Raw genomic sequence first — 26,044 nt, forward strand, 5'->3', positions numbered from 1 at the left:
AGTGCTCGTATGGATTGAAAACCAAAGAATTTTCTAAATTTTTAAAAACGTTTTTTTATCAATGTTCATTAAAATCTCTCTGAAACGATGATATACATAATACGTATATATGAAACAAAAATAAATGCTAATAAATAAGTTAGTGAAAATTAGTATTAGAACTTTTATTTAGAATTAAGAGAGAGGTAGCAACGCTAACGACCCAACACATATACGGAGAATTAGTAATTTTGAATAAAGGCCAAACCTGGCTGTACGGATGCAGGCTTGAGGGTTTAATTGTCTCATCCCTTGACGTTGTAGTCCCCTTGTTGTGGTTGTTTTTTTTGTAGGCGATTTTTTTTTTTTTTGTTTTTAATTTTTTTGATTGTGGTTCTTAGTAAAGTGGTAGTTATAGTTTGGTCTTCATGCCTGTAAATAAAAAGAAAAGAAATATTAGATTAAGAAAAAAAAAATTTTAATCAATGCTGAACATCCATGTTGGTTTGGAAAATTCAAGATGCGCGAGCAGCTTGAACCGACTATTTTGTTGCAAGTTAGTTATCTCACTCAGATATAGAGGTAACTATGTATACATTTACAGAAAGATAACGAAACTAGAGAATGCATTAAGATTTTATGATCATTGCAAAATTCAATTCAAATTCGAAAAGAAAATTTTCAAATCGGAATTTAAATTTTTTTGTGCATTTTTTTTAACGTGCAAGTTTTATTGCAAATTTTATAGCAAAAGACAATAAAATTATAAATTTTGTGAAATATATCAAAAGATAATAAAAAGTGAGCCAATAGTTTAATTTTAAGTGTAATAAAAGTCAATTTAGATGCATGGACATATATATGTAGGTATATATATATACGTAGGTACATAGAAAGCCAATTTGTGAGAACAGAAAAGGAACACTTTTGGGGAATTTTTAGACAATCTAGAATACAAAAATCAAAGCTTATATAAAGCATAGGTATGTCATCTATAAAATCTAAAAATAGAAATTTAGAAAGAAATTAAGAATTATGAATTTTACCAGTTCGAAGATCAAATCAAACCTAGGTCTCTGCTGGGGTTTTTTTTTGTACATATATATATCGCACCAAAAGCAACTGGAATTGAATCCAAAGGAAACTTTGCTTTGTTCGTAAAGAACAAAGGTCGAAAGTTTGAGAAGCTTGAAGAGACTTCAAGACAAGATAGTGTAAATGTATATATAGAACGTATATATGTGCCCATGATTGTGAAAGTGGACTAAGTCACTTTTTGCATTGTTTAAAGAAAAACTTACATAATAATTTTCTTATAACGATATAATTATATTTCTTTTATGAAATCACTAGAGAAGTTTATTTACTGCAATTTCGCTTTCAAATAAACGTTACCTCTTAAATAATAATTTCACTGTGATAGTTCGATTTTGCAACAGAGCGGAGACACCTCGATTCTAGTTAATTCGAGTGTGCTGAATTCAGTGGTGGTAACCGTTTTAAAAGTTTGGCTCAGGTTTTCGAGATATTTCGAAAATAAAATCTTAGGTCGGGACTATTAAAATACTGATAATTTCGAATAATTAAGTTGTTTTAAGCCGTTTTTAGTTTAGAGAAAAGCTATTCCTGTATAAAGCTATATGTTTAATACTATTCCAACCTAGATTGTTATATTTCGGTCGCTTAAAAAGCGAAATATCTCGAAAACCTGAGCCAAACTTTTAAAACGGTTGCCACCACTGAATTCATCACACGCGAATTAACTAGAATCGATGTGTCTCCGCTCTGTTGCAAAAAAAAGTTCTAAAAACTACCACAGTGTTATTTTAAGACTTGATTTGAGGCCATTTTAAGGAGTGACTTAGTCCACTTTCATAATTAAGGGCACATATACATCTATACAAAGGAGGACTTCTAGAAGTGAATTTTTTTTTGTACAAAAAGTTTAATTAAAGAACAATTTTTTTTAGAGATTTAAAGTAAATTTTATGAGAATAATTAAGTTTAAAGAAATTCAGTTCTCCAAATTGTTTTTGTTTTTAATTTTTAAGTTAAATTCAGTTTTTTTTTAGTTTTACAAAAAGAGATAAGAAAGCTTTGGAAAAAGTGATAATTTTCATTTTTAATAATTAATTAATTAACTTATAAAAAAGTAAATACTGTGCATAAAGGCACAAAAAGGGATTCGTCGTGGTGCTGCCGGCAGAATATCAAAGGATCAAGAAACTGGTAAGTGAACCAAAGGACACAAAGGTCCATATATATATATTATTTAGAGTGGAAACCACTAATCTACTAAAGTTACTATCTTTTTAGGTTAGTTAGGTTAGATTTTAAATAATTGCTGAAGCACTATACTTACGTTTCCTTAGATGATGTTCACGTTCCTGGATTTGTTCTTCATTTTCTTTTCAGCAATAGTTTTTTTTAGTAGTTTTTTCTTTCCTTTTTAATTCACATCCTCTTTCTTTTTCCTTTCCCACTTTCCTTTCCTTTTACTATCGGCACGATTTTCTTTTGATTAGTAGAGCAGAAAGTATTTTGAGGAGTGGCAAGAACCACACCCATTTTTACAGCCAATTTAAAGCAAATCTAGGGACAGAGGGAACTTTTGGTTACGTCATAGATTGAAAATTGCTATCCGATCAACAGGGTAAGACTCGGAGATTTAGTGAGGTAATTTGGATTTGTGACGACACCAAAAGTAGAATAGGGTCAAAGGAATCGCTACTTCAGCTTTGATTTTTTTTTCCCTTCCCATCTTCTTTCGCAATTAGTTTTTGTATAGCAACTGTGGTATTGTGGGAAAAAACTCTTCGTACATATTCACAGTTGTTATCAATCTGACTCGGATAGATTATTGATTGTCTTACTAAATAGCCAACAGGGGCGGATCAGTTCAAGTTGTCACTAAGGCATAACACTAGTGACAATTTGTTTTGTGAAGTTTCAATTGGGATTTAGATAAGGGAATCAATATAGGTAATTGTCCGAATAGGTTTTAGAAAGTTTTGAGTTTTTTAATGGTTTGTAAATTCAGGGTCGATTATGCCAACGTTCGTGGGCTAAGATCCAATTTCTGTGACGTGTATATTTACACTGTACAAAACAGGCCAGCTGTTTTGGCACTGAGTGAAACGCAAATAGGTGAAAATACAGACTGTTCTGAATTTAATCTATTTGGGTATAGCTTGGTGCCATTATTCTTTTCCCACCATGGTCTCGCCGTTTATATTAGAAACGATGTCGCATACCAACTTCAACCACAATACGGTCCATGTACAAACACATATTTTAATTTCATGTGGTTTAAATTCACGGTTAATAAGCGCATCATTCATACCTGTTTTATTTATCGGAGCCCCAATCTGGACAGTAATTCAACTTCTAACGAACTTGATGCTCTGTCCGACTCCATTCAAAGGATTGTTACCCTTTATCCTCGCACTGAAATCGTTATTACGGGCGATTTCAATGTACACAATTCTTCGTGGCTTCGCTTTTTTGGCCAGACAACACCCGAAAGAAGGTATGCCGAGATCTTTGCTGAGTTAAACCACCTAACTCAGCTTGTCGACGAGCCGACTCGAATATCGGACGTTAATGGTCGAGCTGAAAACACTCTAGACTTGTTCCTTACCTCTGACCCTGATAAATACACTGTTAGTGTATTATCGCCTCTAGGCACATCAGACCATTGTGTCATCTTTCTCGTGTGTCGAATTTCTCGTGTCAAACAAACCCAGTTAAAGAAAAAGCACCAAGAAGAACCGTCTGGCAATACGAGAAAGCCAACTCAACGAATTCTTCAAAAACTTTAACTGGTCGCTATGCTTCCTCGATAGTGACGTTGATTCCAGTGCTGATATGATAACAAATTTAATTCTCTCCGGAATGAGAAATTTTATCCCGAATAGGGTTAAAATAATCAAACCGAAAGAGAATGCATGGTTTGATTCGAGCTGCAAAGAGGTTATCAGGGTTAAAGAGGCAAGCTTTCGATGTTATAAAGCCAATCCCACTGAGAAAAACCGAGAAAAGTTCAAACAAGCTAGAAAGGCCAGCAACGCCCATATTCGACGAACAAAATTTTTGCATGATCAAGAATTAAGGCAAAAAATACTACAATGTCCCAAAGGCTGTAAAAAATTTTGGTCATTTGTAAAAAATATTCGCAACACTACCTCGTCGTCGGTTCCAACGCTCGTCTTCAATGACACTCCATTTGTTAGCTCTGTTGACAAAGCTAACCTACTTGCGAGGCAGTTCGCTGCCAACTCAACACTGCCTGATAGTGTCATGACTCCGCCAGTACTTGAGCGCGTAAACGGATTCATGGGACAAATCTTCTTTCGCACTCGTACAGTAGCAAGAGTTCTTAAAGATCTTGACATACACAAATCCGCTGGCCCGGATAGTATCCCCCCCATCGTTCTGAAGAGGTGTTCTTCCACGCTGGTAAAACCACTGCGTAAGCTTTTCCATCTGTCCTACTCTACAGGTCTCTTTCTGAGTGGATGGAGAACAGCATTTGTCCAGCCTATCCCTAAAAAAGGCGAATCTTCCTCACCCTCAAACTACCGACCGATCGCACTTACGTCCCTTCTTTCCAAGGTCATGGAAACGTTGATTAACTTTCAACTTAAGAAATATCTTGAGGAACGGAAGCTTCTTAATGACCGGCAGTACGGCTTTCGTAGCAACAGGTCCACTGGTGATCTGATAGTTTATCTCACCGAGCAGTGGAACAAATCTTTACATCGTTTTGGAGAAAGTAAGATTGTTGCACTTGATATTTCAAAGGCATTTGATAGAGTTTGGCATCAAGCTCTTCTTTCGAAAATGCGTGCTTTTGGCGTCGATGAATCTCTTCTTCGTTGGATTAGAAATTACCTTTCGAACCGTTCAATACAAGTCGTATTGGATGGATTCAAGTCTGAAACCCACAAAATAAATGCTGGTGTGCCACAGGGCTCCGTTCTGTCTCCGACTCTCTTTCTCATTTTTATAAATGATCTCCTGTCTGAAACTTCTAATCCACTCAACTGTTTTGCAGATGATAGTACCCTCAGTTTTTCATATTCGTTTCCTGATTCTCGCCCAAGTTCTTCGGAAGTGGATCTTGAACGGCTAAATATGATAAACTCATTAAATTCTGATCTTAATAGCATTGTCCAATTGGGAATAAGAAATCGCGTAGAATTTAATGCTTCCAAAACTCAATGCTGCTTACTATAATTAAAGCGGAACATGTCTCCCATGCCACTATCCATGAGTGGTACTTGCATCGAAGAAACCGAAAAGCTTTCCATCCTCGGTATGTGCATTACAAACCACCTCCTGTGAAATGAACACATATTTGACACCGCTAAATCCGCTGCGAAATGTTTAGGTTTCCTCCGAAGATGCAAGAAATTTTTCTCCCCGTCTGATCTAGCAATTATTTATAAGGCGTACATTCGTCCAAAGCTTGAATATAACTCCCACATCTGGGCAGGTGCTCCAATAACCTCGTTGAGTTTCTTGGATAGAATACAAAATAGAGCTATAAAAATGATAGGTGATAGATCAATAACTGATACAATTACGTCTCTCGAGCACCGTCGTAACGTCTCATGTCTCACGTAACGTCTCATGTCTCACGTTGATCTATCGTTATTTTTATTTTTATGAAATAGCTAGTTGCATTCCTCCCCTGAAACAATTCAACCGTAATACTCGCGCTTCAAGGAATGCTCATCAGTTTACCCTAGAGTCCAACTTCGGACGTACCGTCAAATACAGAGATTCTTTCTTCAGCCGCACTACACTAATGTGGAACGCGTTACCCGCCTCTGTTTTCCTATCCCATTTCAAAACTCAGAACTTCAAAACTAATGTTCATCGGTATCTCCTTTCAAACCCCTCCCTATTTTCCCAATGCTCGTACTGTGTTCACCATATTAAGGGTACATTAATCCCTTTAGTGCGCGCTTATTATAAAAAAAAAAACCATAAAGTCAGGTACAACCCAACTTTTTGTGTGGTAGAAGTTTAGTTTCCTGAATCGTATCGAAGTTGATTTTCATTTTGCAGCCAACCATTTATCGGGCTACACCCTCCGATCTATGTTGTGGTTGTAAAATTGGGATGAATGGAGATACCAGCTGAATTTCGAGCGCACCAGTTGAAATCCAGACAATACAATTTACATATAGGGACATTACAGACCAAAATCCATTTACCAACGGAAAGGAAACTTAGTAAGTTTTTCACACACCTAAGCATTTTGTATGAAATTTGTTCAAAACATAAAAGCTACACAACTTTTTTTTTATTATTTTTTTATCAAATTTTTTTATTAGGTATTACTTTTTATATTGTTTTTTATTATTAGTTTTTTTTTATATTTCAAAAATTTTCTTTATGAGTAATTCCATGTGAAAAGAATACCTGTATGAAAAATACCTATGTCATGAAATCTTTTTGTGTCAATTTTTACTGATTCCTTAGCTCAAAATATGAACTTCTATGATCTTTTCAAAAAAAAAATATTCTGTTATGATTTTTACACTTTTAGACCCCCCGCACACTACAGACTTTCTATCGGCCGATAGTTTAGTCAAGTTGGGCTCCTAGTGTGCGCACAGGCAGGCGACTAAATAGTCGGCTGGGTAAGAAATATTTTAGTTTGAAGGCAATTGTGTAGCAAAACAAACTATTTTTTCGATCAAACAAACTTTTTCATCGGCCGATACTTAATCGTTGTAGTGTGCGCACTTTCATACATTTTCCTACTGATTAAGAGACCGACTAAACTATCAGCCGATAGAAAGTTTGTAGTGTGCGGGGGCTCTTAAGCTATTTTTTCAAAGTTTTTTGTTGTTGTTTTTCTAGGCATACTTAGTATTTGGGTTATATCTTGAGTAATAAATGACTAAACTGAACAAAAGAACCAGAACCTGAAAGCTGAATAAATAAGTAAGAAACACTAGAATAACTTTTCTGGGTAACTCTAGATGTTAAGTGCAATGTATTAAAACATTTAAAAAAAATCGATATTTTAAAGGAAATTTTTGCAAAAAAAACTTTATTACTTAAAGAAAAAATTAAAATCTTCATAGTTTAAATTTTTTCATGTATAGTACACTTTCTGGCAAAGATAAAAAGATAGTTTTCTTTAAAATCTATGGATAATTTATAACGATATGACAATTTTTGTAACGATCAATATTTTCGACTTTTTCTGTTACTTTTTGAGTTTTTGTCTATAACTTGAAAAGGAAGCTGAATTTGAAAATTTTTATTACGAAATTTTTTGTAGATAATTAAATTTCTAATGGATATCCTACCGGTATCTTTTTAAAATAATTTAAAATTCAAATACCTATTGCAAAAAACTTAAGAAAAACTATTCAAAAATGAGAAACAACGACATTTTTAATTTTCTACTAAATAATCCATTTTTATCTTTGAGTATTTATGGATATTGAACATGTAATGGAGAAAAGAAGAAACTTTATTTTTCTTTAAAATTGTCGTGTATTGTCAAAAATTGAATACGGCTAAATTTGGATAAAATATGAACTTTCATACACCAGGCAAGAAAAAAAAAAATCTACTGAAAAGTATACTAAGATACATTTAGGTGTCAGCTTCTTTTCTTTTGTACAAAAAGAAAAATACTAAGTGACACTTAAGTTAAAACTTTTAAGAATTCCATGCAAAACAATACTATGTCAATATAATATAAATGGGTTTAGTAGAAATTTTATTCATAAAAATACTAAGTGCAGTTAGTATGATTTTGTTTGGAATAAGTGACAAAATAGGGCAGTATACTAAGTCCTTTTTTGCCTATATCTTCCTAGCCGATCGTTGGATTTGCTTGAAAAAATTATGAAAAATAAAAGCTGATGTTCAGCATTCAAAAAAGTTCACCGTAAAGTTGATGTTCTTGCCGTTATCCCAGCTTTTTCTTTAATTTTGCTCGGAGATAGAGCTGTTTTCCACGCTTTTTTCATAAATTTTCTTTTTTCCTGAGGTGTTAAAGCTTCTATTGTTCCTCCCTTAAAGTGTTTTTCATAGGAGGAACTATTTCTATCTCGAAATGTTCACTTTATCCTATTCTTTTGGCAATGGTGCTTATGGAAAACCTTTCTAGTCCAACGCGTTATTTTTCCCTTATTTTTCCACACTCAGAATTTTTTTTTCAACAGATTTTGAATGAAAATCACTAAAAAATAACTTCTTTATGCTTAATCTTCCTAACTAATTTAAGGTGCGCGTCTAATCATGTGAACCAAAAAAAAACTGCCCTTTTTCTTACATCAGAGACAAGAAGGAGTAAAAAGTACCGTTAACTTCCACTCACCCACTTTTTTTTTTGTTTTTCTATTAAGAACTAAATAACCATTCTTATAAATACAATTTTTTTGGTTATTCTTGCACAAACAGAAAAAAAATGAAATTTATGTAAACGAAAATTGGTGCGTCTGAACTACATATGTGTACAAAGTTTCAGCTTGATACGATAACCGGAAGTCGGTCAAAATTAACTTTTTCGATTTTATTACATTGCTAGTTAGTTTGTTTGTTACAAGTGAAGCTAATAAAAGCTTATTAAAAATACAAGTATTGATTGAAAACGTTTTAAAGGGCATGTAATGGACTTTATACAAAAAAATATTTCTTGACATCACTCCTCCCCCTAGTAGGATGTCGATGTTTCATTTTCGTCTTTAAATCGTAAACACCCTCATTTCGGGTATATAAGTGCCGTTTGGGTATTTACCCGGTATAAGCCCGGTAAATACCCATTTATAAATACCCGCCCGATTGGTATCAAATCAAATAATGAACTGAAACAAAAAGTTAATCGAGTTTCTAACTATTATTTAATTTTTATTTCAAAAAGTAACTAAAAAAAACATTCCCGAAAATCCAAGTCAAACTCCACACTTTTTAAAATTTTGAAATTTTTGTTTGAAACTTTTCGTCCAACTAGATATGAATTGTCTTCTGATTTTTTTCCGATAGTGCAATTTTCACAAAAAAAACAGGGGCCCTATTTCGTATTACGAAACGAAAGGCAAAACAACGATACCCAGGACAACGATAGTTGTTCGATTAAGTAAAACGATAATGAATCCGTATTTTTTTCAAGCGCATCCAACTTCACGCCTATGAAAAGCGGTCAAAAATAAGTAGACAAACAAAATTTTTTGTGGGAAAATATATTTTTTTTTTTACTTTTCTTGTGCTATTTAACAATATTTTCTATTTAAAAACATAATAAAATTGTTGTTATGGACATATTTTTTGATTTCGACTATTTGTTTTATGAATTTAAAGAAGAAAATCATCTTTCCGAGAACTCTATATCTGCCATTGTTACCTATTTGGCCATGAAGATTGAGATCAATTGTTTGTTTTATCCTTTTGTTGTGTTGTTGTGCTTTATAAACGAAATGTGCTTCGTTTTTACCTAACATTTGAGTATTTTTATATTTTTTGTTGGTATGTTCATTGTATTCAGTGGAAATAAAATTGGCTTCAAAGTTTGGCAAATTTTTTCTAAGCAAGCCAAACGAAAACGAAAGTCAAACGATAGACCAATGACAGTCGTAAGGAGAAACGAGTATCGTTGAAATAAAATGATTATCGTAATACCTGATCACATTTGAACAAGAACGAAATAGTTTCCACAAAAATTCTTTTTACAAAATAGGTCCCCAGTTTTGAATACTCGAATATTACGATTTTTGCACATTCAGAAAACAGAAAAATGAACAGTTCATTATTATATATACCGGAGGCACATCATTAGGTGTAACAAATATTGGAGGACTACGATAGGCACGATCAACGCTGAAGAATTGCAGTTTTCATAAAGGGCAACACAGAACACATAAAAAATTAAACAATATAAAATAAACAAAGTAAACATGGCTCATTATATTTTAAAAATGATTTTGTTTCATATGTTTTGGAATATTTTGAAATGATCTCATTTGTGTTTAAGAGGCCTACGGACAAAAAGTCGAACTCAGATTCGAAGATTCGTATCTTCGAATAAAAAGGAAATAGAAAAAACTCAGACCTAGGAACATGTTTGAACTTCGAACGAACATCCCACAGTGCGGTACTTTGACCTAAAACGTGGTCATAAATCAAATTTCTCAATTTTGCCCCCCAGGATTAAGCTTATGTAACATAACAGGTAAATAACCAGGCTACTTTTTAGTGAAATCTATCTATAAATTGGTCAATCCAGTTCGCGACACCATCAGTTGCAACTTGCACTATTTGGGTAAACACGATTTTTTCTGCGTTTTTTATAAAAAAGGTGACTTTTCTAAGTATTTTTTACTATAAAAGTGATTTTAGTGAATAATTTTGATATGGATATTGACAATCAAGGTATAAATTGTATTCTAAAAAAAAATTTTATTTTATATGCAACTCTATTTTTTCATACGAAGGGGTTGAAGTAAACACTTAAAGAATTTGCTTGTTTTTTTTTTTAAACATTAGTGTTTTGAAATACCGCAACACGCCGCAACATTTGTTCTAACTTATATATTACTTAACTGCTTGATATGTAGAACAATATTGCATTTCAAGAGTTTGCCCGAGTTACCCCGGAAATAAAGGCTCTTTGAAAAACTCTTCAACAAAAAATTATTCCATTGAATGTATTATATTAATGAGAAAATTTCTATAGGGATACAGAAATAGTATTTCAAATTTCAATAGAATCAGTGCAGTAGTTTTTTAAGTTATGAGGCTTTGAAAACGTTAGTTGTGGGGAGAACGATTTAAAATTTTGAACTCTGGAATAAAACATTCGTAAGCGAAGTCCAAAATTTTGAAATAATATTCTTGAGATATAATGCATTCAGATAAAAATTTTTAAAAAAATGCAAATTAAAAAAAAAAAATCAAGGTATCCCAGCAAAAAAGTATGTTTCAGTTTTCTTTAAATTTTTTAGGAACTTTGTTATTTATTACAATGAATTCTTTAGTATTTGAATTAAAACTAACTAATGATAAAAAAAGGTCCATGATATTGCTAAATTTTATACAGAATCAATTAATTAACGAAAAAAATTTTTTTTTTTCTAAATTTCATCTTTAAAACTTAATTTCTCAAAAACTACTCAATGAAACAACTTGAATCAAAAAACAAAATAAAGAATCAACTACTAGCTTTAAAAAAAATTATAGCGCAGGACTGTACGTACATTTTTGTATTTTTAATCATTTTTAATCATCGGGAGGTAAGCACTTTTACTGTAGGTACCAAGAAAATTAAAAATGTTCCTTCTAAATAACTTTGTAGTCTTTTATTTGATGTGAAAAATGTTCCTAAATGTTTTTGGACAGGTTTAAGACCTTAATTGTTAGGGATACAAGAAAAAAAGAAATAGAAAGAAGAAAAGAAGTAGATAAGTATACGCGCAGAGCTCGCACAACCAGTTTGTTTTTGTTCGTTTGTTCGATTTACTCTTTTGTGGAGAAGCCGGTTTAAGCACTACCGGCGCCCTTGGGCAAGATTGCAAGTGGCGCCTCTAAAAAAAAATTAATTTTAAAACAATTTTTTAAAATCACGAAAAAAGCAATAGTAGATTATGTCTTACCTTTCATATACTTGTTAATGCATTTATGTAACAATGTTCAGTTTATTAAAGTACATAAACTTAACTTTAAAAAAATTAAATATTCATGTTATTAGGCTCAATTGACAAGTTTACGTTTATCTCTGACGTTTTTGTTTAAACACATTTAAAGAGTAGGTACAGTCGAAGACGCAGAAGCGGCGGGAATTAGAGTCACTTTCCTCAGATTTCCTAATACTGAACTCGCCGGTGCCGAAGTGATAGAATGACATTTGACATATGTCAGTAAGCAGTTTAAGGTGGTTTCGTGGATCGGTAATACAGTTTATCCCGGGGAGTTCACGGATTGAAATTTGATGCGGTTACGGATCGAGTAGATTCCCGGGGAGTGAATTACTGCGTCTTGGGTAAGAGGTAAGAGGCATGAATATTTTTTCAAAAACTTTTTCAAATAGGTACATTAATGTTGTTTTCGATTGGAATCACTTATTCTGAAATCCAATAAAAAAAGTTTGAATGGCTTGCACCCAATTCTGAAATTATTTATTATCTGTAGGTATTGGTAAAAAATCAAATACATTTATTTTCACTAGGAGAAGGCTTCTGAATGATTCCGGACGGCCAATCGAAAACGACATACCTTTATAAGTATTAGGTTTTTTCGTTGTGAGCTCTAGGGCACTCTGGGTCACTCCGAATTCGTTGTCAAGCGTTTTTTGTAGCTGCTTTTTCAACCAGAGTAGTTATTTCCTCTGTGTTCGCACACTGAATAACTGGGTATTTTGTCAGAGCGGACCCAGCAAACGTAGAACTACAAAAAAAACCGGTGAAATATGTACGTGAAAGAAGTACTTCTTTTCCACTGAAAACAGATAGGAGCTCGGGAGTTATATACTTTCTGTACATAAGAATACGTGAAGCAACTATTTCTTTCTTGCATGCAAGATGAAATAAATTTCCCCTCCATTAAAAGTACATTAGCGAAGCACATCTGGAAGTGCTTCATATATATATTTTTCAGTACTTTTTTAGCTACACAAAAACCACTGAAAACTGTTCTTTAAAAGTACATACAGGGTGTCCCAAAAGTAATGGATCAAACGAAATATGCTGATAGGCCAACTTAAGGGCTCTCAGAATTTGGTAACTGGTTCATCCCAAATCCTTACAGTTTTCGATTAAATGCAGTTCTTGTGAAATTTCGTTAAATCCCTACTTTGCAACAGTATTTTGCTCCCTCTGCCCATAATTGATTTTTGTTTTTTTACCATTCCTTCACTAAAACATTGCCTGATAGTAAGGAACAGTTAATTGATCAAAAGATTTTTTATTTCATACGCCATTTTGCTGCAAATTAATTAACAGGTCCAAGTTTTATGAAAACTCAATATCTTACTTTTATTTCAAAGCAACACCCTGAAAAAAATTTGTATGGTGTGGTACAGGTTTATTATTTTAAAAACTTGCCGTGTTATTGCAGTTTTCAAAAATGTATACAAATTTCCAAAGTTAAAATTAGAAAGAAAAATAAACACATTTTCTCGACTGTTGTTTGTTTATTTCTTTTTGAATAAAAGTCTCGATTTTTGTTTGTTATTTTGCTCTGAAAACGTCTGTTTTTTTAATTCAAATTGTAATAGTAGGAGATCCTGCCATAGGACGACCTACCCTCATCGTTATACCAGTTGAGAGTTATATTTTCTGAAAGCCAAAAACTAAGTCAAATCAAAAATTTGGCAGATACGTGTCAAGTTATTTTATTTATGCTCTCTAATAAAATAAACATTATTTCAAATACCTTTCGTGCTGATTTTTGGTGAATTATTTCTCAAACATCGAATTTCACGGTTTTGACTTTTAAGCGTCCATATCTCTAGTAGCAGATTTTTTACATTTTTGGTTTGTATGTGTGACTTATATAATTTAACAATATCTATCGATTCCAGTATCAATCTATTTTCTATCACTCTTTGTTAAGGATATAGCTTTTTGACCTTTTTTTTAAATTTACCTCAGTTTCCCCTTCTAAAATGTCAAATTTCTAAAAATCCTGAATATACAAATTTTTAAATGTAATTTTCTCTAACATAATTTTTTTTTACACCTCTAACACTTTCCATATAAGCAGGGTGGAGTGGTCGAAAAAACTCAAAAAATGAACTTTAAAGCGTGGCAACCCTATGCCTTGACAGGATGTCGCCAGGCAACCCATGTGCAAACTGTGTCTTTAGACACTATCCTTAGGAAAATATAGCTTTCAACTGGTATAACGAGGTGCATAGGTCGTCCTATGACGGGATTTTTTCCTTTAGTATATTGAAATACGAAAATAAGGACTTCTTCAAAAAATCCCCCCGCAAAAACGGTAAGTTAAATTAAAAATTTGACAGATACGTGTCAAGTTACTTTATTTTTTCTAACTTATCAAATAAAAAATATTTAAAAAAATTTTAATGCTGATTTTTGGTGAATTATTTCTCAAATATCGAATTGGAGTATCATGACTTTAAAAAGACTATATCTCGAGTTGTAGATTTTTACATTTTTATTTGTACGTGTGGCTTTTATGTTTTTTTAATATCTATCGAATCCAATTTCAATTTTATTTCTATCACGTTTTGTTTAGAAAATAGATTTTTGCCCTTTTTCTAAAGTCACCTTTGTTTAACCTACTAAAACTTCAAATTTAAAAAAATCCTGAAAATTAAAATTTTTAAATTAAATTTCCTATGACATAATATTTTTTTTATAACTCTTTGGCTTGCCATATAAGCAGGGTCGCGTATTTAAAAATACGCAAATATAAACTTTAAGGCCTGGCAACCCTATGCCTTGACAGGATATCGCTAGGCAACCCATGTGCCATTTATTTCCTTAGTCACTACCTTTCAGAAAATATAACTCTCCACTGGTATAACGACGTGGATAGGTCTACCTATGACGGGATTTTTTCCTTTAATATGCTGAAATACGAAAATAAGTACTTTTTAAAAACATTCCTACGCAAAAACGGTAAGTAATATTAAAAATTTGACAGATACGTGTCAAGTTATTTTATTTTTCCTAACTTATCACATAAAAATTATTTAAAAAATCTTTCATTCTGATTTTTGGTGAATTATTTCTCAAATATCAAATTTGAGTGTCATGACTCTAAAAAGACTATATCTCGAGTTGTAGATTTTTAACATTTTTTATTTGTATGTGTGGCTTTCATATATTTATAATATCTATCGATTCCAATTTCAATTTTATTTTTATCACGTTTTGTTTAGATAATAGATTTTTGCCCTTTTTCTAAATTCACCTTTGTTTACCCTACTCAAACTTCAAATTTTAAAAAATCCTGAAAATTAAAATTTTTAAATTAAATTTCCTATGACATTATATTTTTTTTATAACTCTTAGGCTTGCCATTAAGCAGGGTCGCGTATTCAAAAATTTGCAAAAATTAACTTTAAGGCCTATGCCTTGACAGGATATCGCTAGGCAACCCATGTGCAATTTATTTCCTTAGACACTAGCTTTCAGAAAATATAACTCTCAACTGGTATAACGATGAGGGTAGGTCGTCCTATGGCGGGATCTTAGACTATAATATCTTTCGTTCTAATTTTAACTTTGGAAATTTGTATACATTTTTGAAAACTGCAATAACACGGCAAGTTTTTAAAATAATAAACCTGTACCACACCATACAAGTTTTTTTCAGGGTGTTGCTTTGAAATAAAAGTAAGAAATTGAGTTTTCATAAAACTTGGACCTGTTAATTAATTTGCAGCAAAATGGCGTATGAAATAAAAAATCTTTTGATCAATTAATTGTTCCTTACTATCAGGCAATGTTTTAGTGAAGGAATGGTAAAAAAACAAAAATCAATTATGGGCACAGGAAGCAAAATACTGTTGCAAAGTAGGGATTTAACGAAATTTCACAAGAACTGCATTTAATCGAAAACTGTAAGGATTTGGGATGAACCAGTTACCAAATTCTGAGAGCCCTTAAGTTGGCCTATCAGCATATTTCGTTTGATCCATAACTATTGAGAGACCCTGTATATAGAAGTGGTGAAATTTGTACGTAAAAGAAATAGTTTGTTCCTAGTGAAACTAAACCTTTTGAAATTACGCATGAAACAAATTTATATGATAAATTGAATTTAAAAAAAAAATTTTAATTCACTAGCTTTTAGTGAAAAATTATTTATAAACTTTAATTTAACATATAAATTTGTTTCAAATGTGATTTCAAAAAACTTTGTCTCATTAAGAATAAAACTGTAATTTCTCTTGAAATAAAAAAAAAAATCTTCAAAAAAAAAACCAACAATTCTTTTAATCAACCATTATATATTTAATATTTATTGGAATCACACAAACAATTTTTTTTTTTTTTTTTTGAAAAATAAATAAATAAAAAAAAGATCCCTGGTTTGGCCAGTTGAGAATACTGAAAAAGAAAAAAATTACTCTGCATTTTGGTGGTGGTTTTCGTATCTTTTTTTTTTCTTAACGCACAAGGCTGAATCAAGCCTGAAGGGGGGAACACAGACCAATTTTTTTATTCTAACACAAAAACGTAGTTCTTATGAGAAATGGAGAAGCTATCAATTTTTGGCCTTTATGGATTTAGGATTTTCGGGATTTTGGTTTTTCGGGATTCTAAGTTTTCGGGATTTAGGGTTTTCGGGATTTTAGGTTTTCAGGATTCTAAGTTTTCGGGATTTTTGGGCTTTCAGGATTTTGGATTTCGGGATTCTGTCCGTCTCCTTCTGTTTCTTTATTCATTATTACAGTCTGGATATTCTCCATAAACTATTTTGTTCCGTCGGTCTATTCTTTTCCATATCCGGAAAAAATTAAGAAACACACTCCATCTCCACATTATCAGCTATGATTTAGTGATTCATATATAGGGACGACTTTGCAAAAATTGAATTGGTTGGAGGAACATTAGGATTGCTTTAGTCTTTCAAAAGATATTGGGGCGCCTTGTTCTTCAAAGATGGACGAAGATTTTGGACACCATTGTCCTTCCGGAAGCCAAACAAATTAACCCAAAATGGGAGGCGCCTTCATTCTTCAAAAAGCTTAGGACGAAAAATACGAGTGCCGTTGAAAAAGTAAAATAGAAAAAAAATTGGGACGCCTTTGTGAAAGTGGCGCCCATCAATTCTTGCGCCCCTGGGCACACCTATCTTAATAATGTCTGCTACTACTAGACGCAAATGAGCAAGGGAGAAAGAAAGTTCGTAAAAAAGGGAAGGAAGATTTTCTACCCTGTGAGTCTCCGGTCGAAAATTTCGAGACTCACTTTGACATTTCTCTTTGATCTTGTTCCTTTTTTTTGCTGTTTTGCATTTATTGATTTCGTCGGTCGCAGAGTTCGCTTCGTCGGATGTAGATATATAATTTGGGTGTATAGTAACTTTGTTTTTATTTATTTAAATGTTTTCGTTGCACATAGCCAGATGAAGTTATTTTTTGTATATTTTGGTGCTTATTTTGGAATAAAAATGCAAACGAAAACGAGAACAAATAAAACAATAAAAAAAATAGCTGTCAAATTTGCGTCTTATAAAAAATAGGTACTACGTGTAGAAGCGCGCGACGCACCGAAACGAAACGAAAAAAAGGAAATTCGAAGACAATTTCTGCGTCTTGGGTCTTCGTGTAGAAGCAGACTTTGTGACGCGACGCACAGTGCGGCGACTAGTGGAAAAAAATCAAAAAAAAAAATTTGCCAAAAATGTGAAGCAAGTATGCCAAATTCAAGGTAATAAGTCTGAATGAATAAATCGACAGTTAATTTATGATAAAGTTCAATTTTCTGTTGTCAGAGATCCTCAGAAGATCAATACAAAAAAACAAACAATTAGAGTAAGATTTGTAGTTACCGGTTAAAAGACAATTTACTGAAGAAAAAAGGAACATATGATATTTTTTTTGCTAGGTTCACATTCAGGAGAGAAAATATAATTATTCTAACAGCATATTTTTTTTCTACATGTAAATATAAATTTTTTTTGAGAGTCCAAATCAAAGCTTCTTTGTTCGTGGAAAGTACTAACTTTGATTAGCCATATATTTTGAGAGGGGTCAGATGGGAAAAAAGTGTTTTTATTTAAAGAAAGAAAACAATTATAACTTTTAAAAAAAGTAAGTTTTTTCTGCAGAAACTTGCGCTTTCTCTTGCAACAAGTGTTTGTTTACGAGTATTTTTTACATAATGTGTTCAGCTAGGGAGCTTTTTGATGTTTGTTTTTCCAACTCAACAGCCCGATTGCGTGGTGTTTTGCAGTTAATGAAGTCAAAACTAAATATGCAATCAAATTTAGAGCCTGAAAATCAAGAAATCTTAGCAAAACACTAGTTTTTTTATTTTTTTCCCGAATTCCCATACAAACAACTTCCTGGATTGAATCATGTATACAAAAGTAGGCGTGGCAGGGGGCGAATAGGGTCGACACTAGTTTGTATTTTTGAACTCGCCTAGATAATCAAATTTCTTCAATTTTATTCAAATTGTGCAAGCCGTTTTCTAGATATAAATATGCACACTCAGAAGTGGGCGTGGCAGGGGGCGTGGAAATTTCGCTAAAGTTTGTAAAACGTGTTGTTATAACATTAAAAAACAATTTTTTTTTCCCAACTTAACTTATTTTTAAAAATTTGATTTTTTTCCAACATCTCCATACAATCAACGCACTGTGCGACGCGCCGATGCATGTGGATTAATTGAACTGTGGGGCTTGGCGCCAATATTATGCTCTGACCACCCATGGATTTTGTCCCCGAGGGAGGGGAGTGTAGCAACATTAATCCTTGTGTACATCTTCATTTCTATTGCTTTTGTTGGTTGTGCCTGTACAATCCTTGGGAGCCAAACTTGCCACTCCCACTCATTTTTCTTGCAGTCGATGAATGTCGACATCTTGGGGCCTGCGTGTTCACCATAAACTTCCACTCTTTTGTCCTTCTATATTTGGTTTATTATTAAGTGTTCCTTCAGGGTGCCTATTGTTTCCCCTTTTTTACTTCGATTTCTGTTATTTCGTTTTTGAAAAAAATTTTTTTATTAGTTCGCCACCCGAGTCGAACTTTATGTACGAATTTAGCACTCAAAATATGTAATAGAATCTATTTTAATACTTTTCATTTTAAAATGAACCTAAATATGAACTTTGTACACTTACAAAACTCAGTTTCTCCTGAGAAACATTCACTACTTATACTTAAAGACTTTTAAAACTGAAGACACTATAGTTTAATCATAAATATTCTATTTGTGCCCTGAAGTTTTAGACTTTAATATGTACTTGAAAATCTCTTTAAGCTAGGTTGAGACTATTAAAACTCAAACACTTTTCAAGTGCTAAATGTTTTTATGTGTTTAGAATGTTTAACCCCTAAATTTGTACTCTTTAAGCTAGAGACTATCAAAACTCCAAGTTCTAGTTAAGTCCTAAAAATACAAGTTCAGACAAGCATGATCTTTTCCATTGTCTCTTGTAGTCTAAGAGCCCACAGCAAATTTGGGAGTGGAGGTATAACCAAAATGTGAGTATGCAGTTTTATAGCCTTATGCGTTCTAATGACAAATTCGAAAGTCTGGCAGCTTTAAATCGCGGCTTTATATTGTTTTCAGAGGTTTAAAAAATGTGAGTTTTCCAATTCATATTAGTAGGCTAAATTCAAACTATTTCATATTCTTTATACAGCAATTGATGCTCTGTCATTTCCCTTAAGCCTGAAGACATCAATCTTGGCGATGCGATTAATAGAACTCAAGATATAAGCTTTTTAAGCGGCTTTGTTTTGGAGACTTTTCTGTTTAATATTTTGTTTATTATTTTGAATTCAAAACTCTCCAAGAAGAGAGCTGATATTGTTAGTTAAAAAAGCTTATATCTTGATTACTATTTGTCGTATCACCGAGATTGAAGTATTGAGGATTAGGGGAAATGACAGAGCATCATTCCTCATTATCAGAATGTGAATTTTTGCTTACTTAGCTTATTCATATTATAATTGGAAAACTTGCGTTTTTTAACCCCCCGAAAACCATATAAAGCCGCGATTTAAAGCTGCCAGACTTTTGAATTCGTTATTAGAACGCATAAGGCTATAAAACTGCATACTCACATTTTGGTTATACCTCCACTCCCAAAATTTGCTGTGGGCTCTCGGTCTATTGCACTTGACACATTAAAGACCATTCGAAGTAGGTCATTTTCCGAGCGCGGATCAATGAATTTGTAGTCGCGCGGTGATTTTAATTTTTGAAAAACATGAAACATACTCAAGTTATTGAAAATAAAAAAAACTCAAGTGATAGAAAATAAAAAAAAAATAAAAATTTTGTGAAAAAAAATCTCTCCAATAATTAAAAATGGCGCAGGAGTGCAGTTGTAGTCGGTCTAGTTTTAGTTTTTTCATTTTTATTAAAGTTTTGTTAGCGTAAAAGAAAATGAAAATTAAAATGAGAAATGTCAAATAATGGCAAGTAAGTGTTAAGTGTAGTGTGTGTGTTTTAAAAATAATTCTGAGTGCTCGGAGCACACTTTGTTCAAAGGATGTTCAGAGAATGCTCGATATGCTCGATGTTTTCGGATTTCTTTTCTGAGCTAAACAGGTAAAACTGCTATTAATCTGGATCAATATAATAAACAGATTTCTGTGTGAGCCGTGTTTTGTTGGTAGCTCAGTACTTAGCTCAGAAAAATTTTGCTATGTAAACAACAACAAATAATTGCTAAGGATAAACAAAATATCGGTTTGTTTTGTTTACATAAACATTTTTTTCCAAACTTACATATGGAGGGCTAAGAGCTGAAGTGAACCAAGTCACAAAAAGTCAATTCGGAGATATAACGAGTTAAAGTAAATTCGTTTCCATTGAAACTAATATATATTTTTTTCGAACAAATGACAATTTGAATCGAAACACTTTTGTTTGAAAGTAATGAAAGACGTCGGTAGAGTCAAATCTTGTGCAGATTTTGGAACTAGATTTGTTTTTGTTTTCTTTTTTTGACTTGGTCAGTTTCTGAAACCTCCATATGTATATTGTATAGTACATTTTTGACTCTTCAACAACAAATGATTTATTAATAATAAATAAAAGTAATAGTTTGGTGTTTGTTTAAAGTATTAAATGTTCACTCAGCTAAGTACTGAATGGTCAGAAAAACAAAGACACTATTCATTTTATTTAGCCTAAACAAGAATATCTTAGGTAATTGAAAATTGTAGGACCTATTAAGAATATTTAAACCCTAATGAGAACAAAAAGCGAAATATAATCAGAATCAATAGAGCCTAATGAGTTCTTGTAGCGTATTTAGGTCCTAAATAACTACCCGAAATGGGATTTTTTCCGATAACCGACTGTTTGAGGTCTTAAGTAGAGGTTATTTCCTTTAAAAAATAGGTGATATTTATATCCTATTAAATCTTTACAGAGAATGTTTCGGTTTAAAATATGTTTTAAATAGTACCAAATGTTCGACTCGGGCATTCTTTATTTAGGTTTTCGTTTACTTCGTATTTCGATCACTTCGCCCAATTATAACTTCGCTTTGTGTCTTCTTGATTTTTATTTATTTCGCATTTTCATTACAAGTCCAATGAGTTGTTTCTCCAAGGTTCATTTTGCTTTTAGTTTATTTTGGTATCTGGTTAGTCCATCTTTAGTTTTGTGGATTGTTTTGGGTTTTGAAGACTTTTGTATTAAAGATAAGCAAACCCTTATAATATAAGAGATCTGTTACCTTAAATTATAACGAATTCCTTGTTTTTTTCTTTTTTCTTCTTTTTTTCGCGAGAATTAGGCTATTAACATCCACAAAAAAATGGCCGAAACAAATGGTGGCGAAATAATTAAAGTCCATTTGAACTAAAGAAAACTTAATTCCAAAACGAAATAATGAAAAAACGAAGTAATCAATAACAAAATAAACTAAAAACGAAGTCATAAGAAAACGTAGTATAAGTTTGTCAAAATAAGGAAAAACGAAATAAATAAAAAACTAAACAACAAAAATACGAAACAATAAAATAGCGAATCGACTTACACGAAACAACCAAAAACCGAAATAAGAAAAGCGAAACAAACCATATCCCCTTCAGGGTGCCTATTCGCGACCTCAAAACAACAAGGTTCTAACCGACAATTTTGAAAAAAATGAGTTATATATCCAATCTAGGTAAAATCGTGGTGCTCTTTCGATTCCCGCTATCTATTTTGCTCTATCTCTTTCCGTTTCGAAGATAAGCTGGGCTACAGAGTTCTATCTGCACAATTTTCATTTGAGATTTAAACAATAAGGTTCTAACTTCCACTTAAAACTAGTCTAAGAGCCCAGAGCAGATTTTGGGAGTTTTTGGATAACCGAAAATGGGTCATACGTATATGTAGGTCATAGCGTCCTAATGAAGAATTTGAAAGTCTGGCAGGTTTATTTCACGGCATTATATGGTTTATGGGGAGTTGAAAAATGCATTTGTTCCGATTTTTGTGTCGAGTATATAACCACTTAAATTCATATAGAGCCGATAAAGGGCGATACTTTGATTGCAAAAAGTTCGGTCCCAGACGTTTTATTCGCGGCATTACCCTTGCCAGACGTCCTTGAAGATTCGCGAAATAGCGATTTTTATACAAAAGTCAGAAAATTATTTTTTGCAAGATTTATATGCGTCTGGTGGTAGCTCTTAAAAAATCACAACTACCTCCAGATAAAAAATAAATTAGTGCCAGACTTTTAAATCACGGCATTATCCCCACCAGAGAGTGAGGATAATGAAGAGTCCCGAAATAGCGGTTTTCATACAAAAGTCAGAATATTATTTTTTGCAAGATATATAAATGTCTGGTGGTACATCTTAAAAAACAACCACTACCCATTGATAAAAAAAATTAGTGCCAGACGTTTCAATCACGGCATTGCCCCCACCAGACATCCTTAAAGAGTCGCGAAATAGCGATTTTCATACAAAAGTCAGAATATTATTTTTTGCAAGATGTATAACCGTCTGGTGGTAGCTCTTAAAAAATCACCACTACCCATTGATAGAAAATAAATTGGTGCCAGACGTTTAAATCACGGCATTACCCCCACCAGACGTCCTTGAAGAGTCTTGAAACAGCGATTTTCATACAAAAGTCAGAATATTATGTTTTGCAAGGTATATAACCGTCTGGTGGTACCTCTTAAAAAATAACCACTACTCATTGATAAAAAAAAAATTAGTGCAAGACGTTTAAATCACGGCATTACCCCCACCAGACGTCCTTGAAGAGTCTCGAAACAGCGATTTTCATACAAAAGTCGCTATTTCGGAACTCTTCAAGGACGTCTGGTGGGGGTAATGCCGTGGTTAAAACGTCTGGCACCAATTTTGTTTATCAATGGGTAGTGGTAATTTTTTAAGTGGTACCACCAGACGATTATATATCTTGCAAAAAATAATATTCTGACTTTTGTATGAAAACCGCTATTTCGGGACTCTTCAAGGACGTCTGGTGGGGGTAATGCCGTGATTTAAACGTCTGGCACTAATTTATTTTTTATCAATGGGTAGTGGTAATTTTTTAAGAGTTACCACCAGACGGTTATACATCTTGCAAAAAATAATATTCTGACTTTTGTATGAAAATCGCTATTTCGCGACCCTTTAAGGACGTCTGGTGGGGGTAATGCCGTGATTTAAACGTCTGGCACTAATTTTTTTTTTTATCAATGGGTAGTGGTAATTTTTAAGAGGTACCACCAGACGGTTATATATCTCGCAAAAAATAATTTTCTGACTTTTGTATGAAAATCGCTATTTCGCGACTCTTTAAGGACGTCTGGTGGAGGTAATGCCGTGATTAAAACGTCTGGCACTGATTTTTTTTTTATCAATGGGTAGTGGTAATTTCTTAAGAGGTACCATTAGACGGTTATATATCTTGCAAAAAATAATATTCGACTTTTGTATGAAAATCGCATTTCGCGAATTTTCAAGGACGTCTGGCAAGGGTAATGCCGCGAATAAAACGTCTGGGACCGAACTTTTTGCAATCAAGGTATCGCCCTTTATCGGCTCTATATGAATTTAAGTGGTTATATACTCGACACAAAAATCGGAAAAAATGCATTTTTCAACTCCCCATTAACCATAGAATGCCGTGAAATAAACCTGCCAGACTTTCGAATTCTTCATCAGGACGCTATTACCTACATATACATATGACCCATTTTCGGTTATCCAAAAACTCCCAAAATCTGTTTTGGGCTCTCGGTCTACTTTGTTTCACAAAATATCCAGAGATACAGAGTTCTATCTGCCTCTTTTTCGATTTGATTTGAGAGCAATAGGGTTCTAACTTCAAACAACGTTGCAGTTAGAACTTTGTTACATGTTTAGACGAAAAAATTGAATGCTGAGCAACTAGACTTTGTTTATTATTTTGAAATAGAATTTATTCTCAAAACTATAAATAATTGCCGTAATCCACCACTCTTAAACAAAAAGAAATACATTATTTAAATCTTTTTATTTCAACGCATTCCAAGCTAAAATCTTGAAGATTTTCTATAAACTCATCGAATTGTAAACAAAAAATCAAACTTTTCATACACAGTGACGGTATAAAGGTGTTTGAATATTCAGAAGCGTTTTTCTCAAAACACACTTAGGTGTACTAAGAACCCTGTTGTTCTAAGGTCGCGTATTGTTTCCCCTTTTTTACTTCGATTTGTGTTATTTCGTTTTTGACAAAATTTTTTTTATTAGTTCGCCATCCTTTATTTGGGTTTTCGTTTACTTCGTATTTCGATCACTTCGCCCAATTATAACTTCGCTTTGTGTCTTCTTGTTTTAATCACTCTTAATAATTTTCTTAAATTTTTGTATTAAAAAAAGTTTGATTAGAATAATTCGAAATAAAACTCAACCACTTAGTTTGAAAGTATAAATCGTTATAATATTTTATTTTTGTCATAAGACCTATGGTACAGCCGATTCGTACAGTCAAATCATCAATTTATTAGCTTTAAAAAAAGTAGCTCAATTGTGGAATGTAATTTATAAGCATTGCCCAATGTATAATTTAGTAGGTACTATTATTTGCTACTGTTGTACTTTCGTACACTTCTTGATTTTTATTTATTTCGCATTTTCATAACAAGTGCAATGAGTTGTTTTTCCAAGGTTCATTTTGCTTTTAGTTTATTTTGGTATCTGGTTAGTCCATCTTTAGTTTTGTGGATTGTTTTGGGTTTTGAAGACTTTTGTATTAAAGATAAGCAAACCGTTATAATATAAGAGATCTGTTACCTTAAATTATAACGAATTCCTTGTTTTTTTTTTTTTTCTTTTTTCTTCTTTTTTTTCGCGCGAATTAGGCTATTAACATCCACAAAAAAATGGCCGAAACAAATGGTGGCGAAATAATTAAAGTCCATGTGAACTAAAGAAAACTTAATTCCAAAACGAAATAATGAAAAAACGAAGTAATCAATAACAAAATAAAATAAAAACGAAGTCATAAGAAAACGGAGTATAAGTTTGTCAAAATAAGGAAAAACGAAATAAATAAAAAACTAAACAACAAAAATACGAAACAATAAAATAGCGAATCGACTTAGACGAAACAACCAAAAACCGAAATAAGAAAAGCGAAACAAACCATACCCGTCCCTTCATTCATACCTACATTCCCTTCAACTATTACCATTTTGATGAACAAGTACCTCTTATTTATATCTTAATATTATTTTGTTTATTTTTTACAGGACTATGGCAGACTCATAGCTGAATGCAGAGTTCGATACTTAAGTTTTCTGGGAATTGGGAAAAACTTCAAAAAGTGCGCTTTTATCGTTCACACCGCACGTAATAAGTTTGTGGCTCATGTTTTTCATTGTGAGCCTTCAAGTGGAGCCCTTTGTAAAACAGTGGAAGCAGCTTGCAAGGTTTAAGAATTTTATTTAAATTTGAATGTTTTACTCAAATGTTTATCCCACAGCTCCGATATCAAAAGTGCCTAGATGCACATCCAGAAAATAGTTTATCATTTGATTCAAGTACATCCAGCAAAGGAATTGGAGCAACAATTAAAGATATCATAAACTCATTATCACTTAAAAAGGACAAGTGTGATTTACCCTAATTGAATTAATAAGAAAATATAGCTTATAAAATAAGATGTCTAATTTTCCTTTTTACTAAAATGTAATTTCTAATAACGCCCAATGCTTTTTTGGAATATTACAAACACAATAATTACTTTCCATTAGGGATGGCGGTTGTTAGCACGGTTGCCGGAGTGGGTAGGATCCTACCAAACTGGGTAGGTTTTTTCACCTTGGGTAGGTTGGTAGGTTTGAAGTCAATTTGGTAGGTTTTTCCAAGTTCTTTCTCTAAAATAATTTTATTTTTAATAACACTGTGCAAGTTTTTTGAAAAAAATTTTTG

The 26,044-nt window shown here is 32.7% G+C and overlaps 1 protein-coding gene across 12 annotated transcripts in view; it reads left to right on the top strand.

Moving 5' to 3' along the window:
- LOC129906890 (protein Fe65 homolog) overlaps positions 1-25,773 on the top strand; it is a 359,219-nt gene extending 333,446 nt beyond the window's left edge. For 10 of the 12 annotated variants that reach the window (XM_055982875.1, XM_055982865.1, XM_055982873.1 and 7 more), the window contains 2 exons: positions 25,363-25,542; positions 25,596-25,773. In XM_055982875.1, the coding sequence (XP_055838850.1) occupies positions 25,363-25,542; positions 25,596-25,739 (324 nt within the window). In that variant the 3' untranslated portion in view covers positions 25,740-25,773. Of the gene's footprint in view, positions 1-13,707; positions 13,945-21,411; positions 22,832-25,362; positions 25,543-25,595 lie in introns of those variants that run through there. The other 2 variants (XR_008770866.1, XM_055982874.1) reach the window with 2 other exon arrangements.
- The last annotated feature ends 271 nt before the right edge of the window (positions 25,774-26,044 follow it).

The sequence above is a fragment of the Episyrphus balteatus genome, chromosome 1 (assembly GCF_945859705.1).
Source record: "Episyrphus balteatus chromosome 1, idEpiBalt1.1, whole genome shotgun sequence".
Classification (NCBI taxonomy): domain Eukaryota; kingdom Metazoa; phylum Arthropoda; class Insecta; order Diptera; family Syrphidae; genus Episyrphus; species Episyrphus balteatus.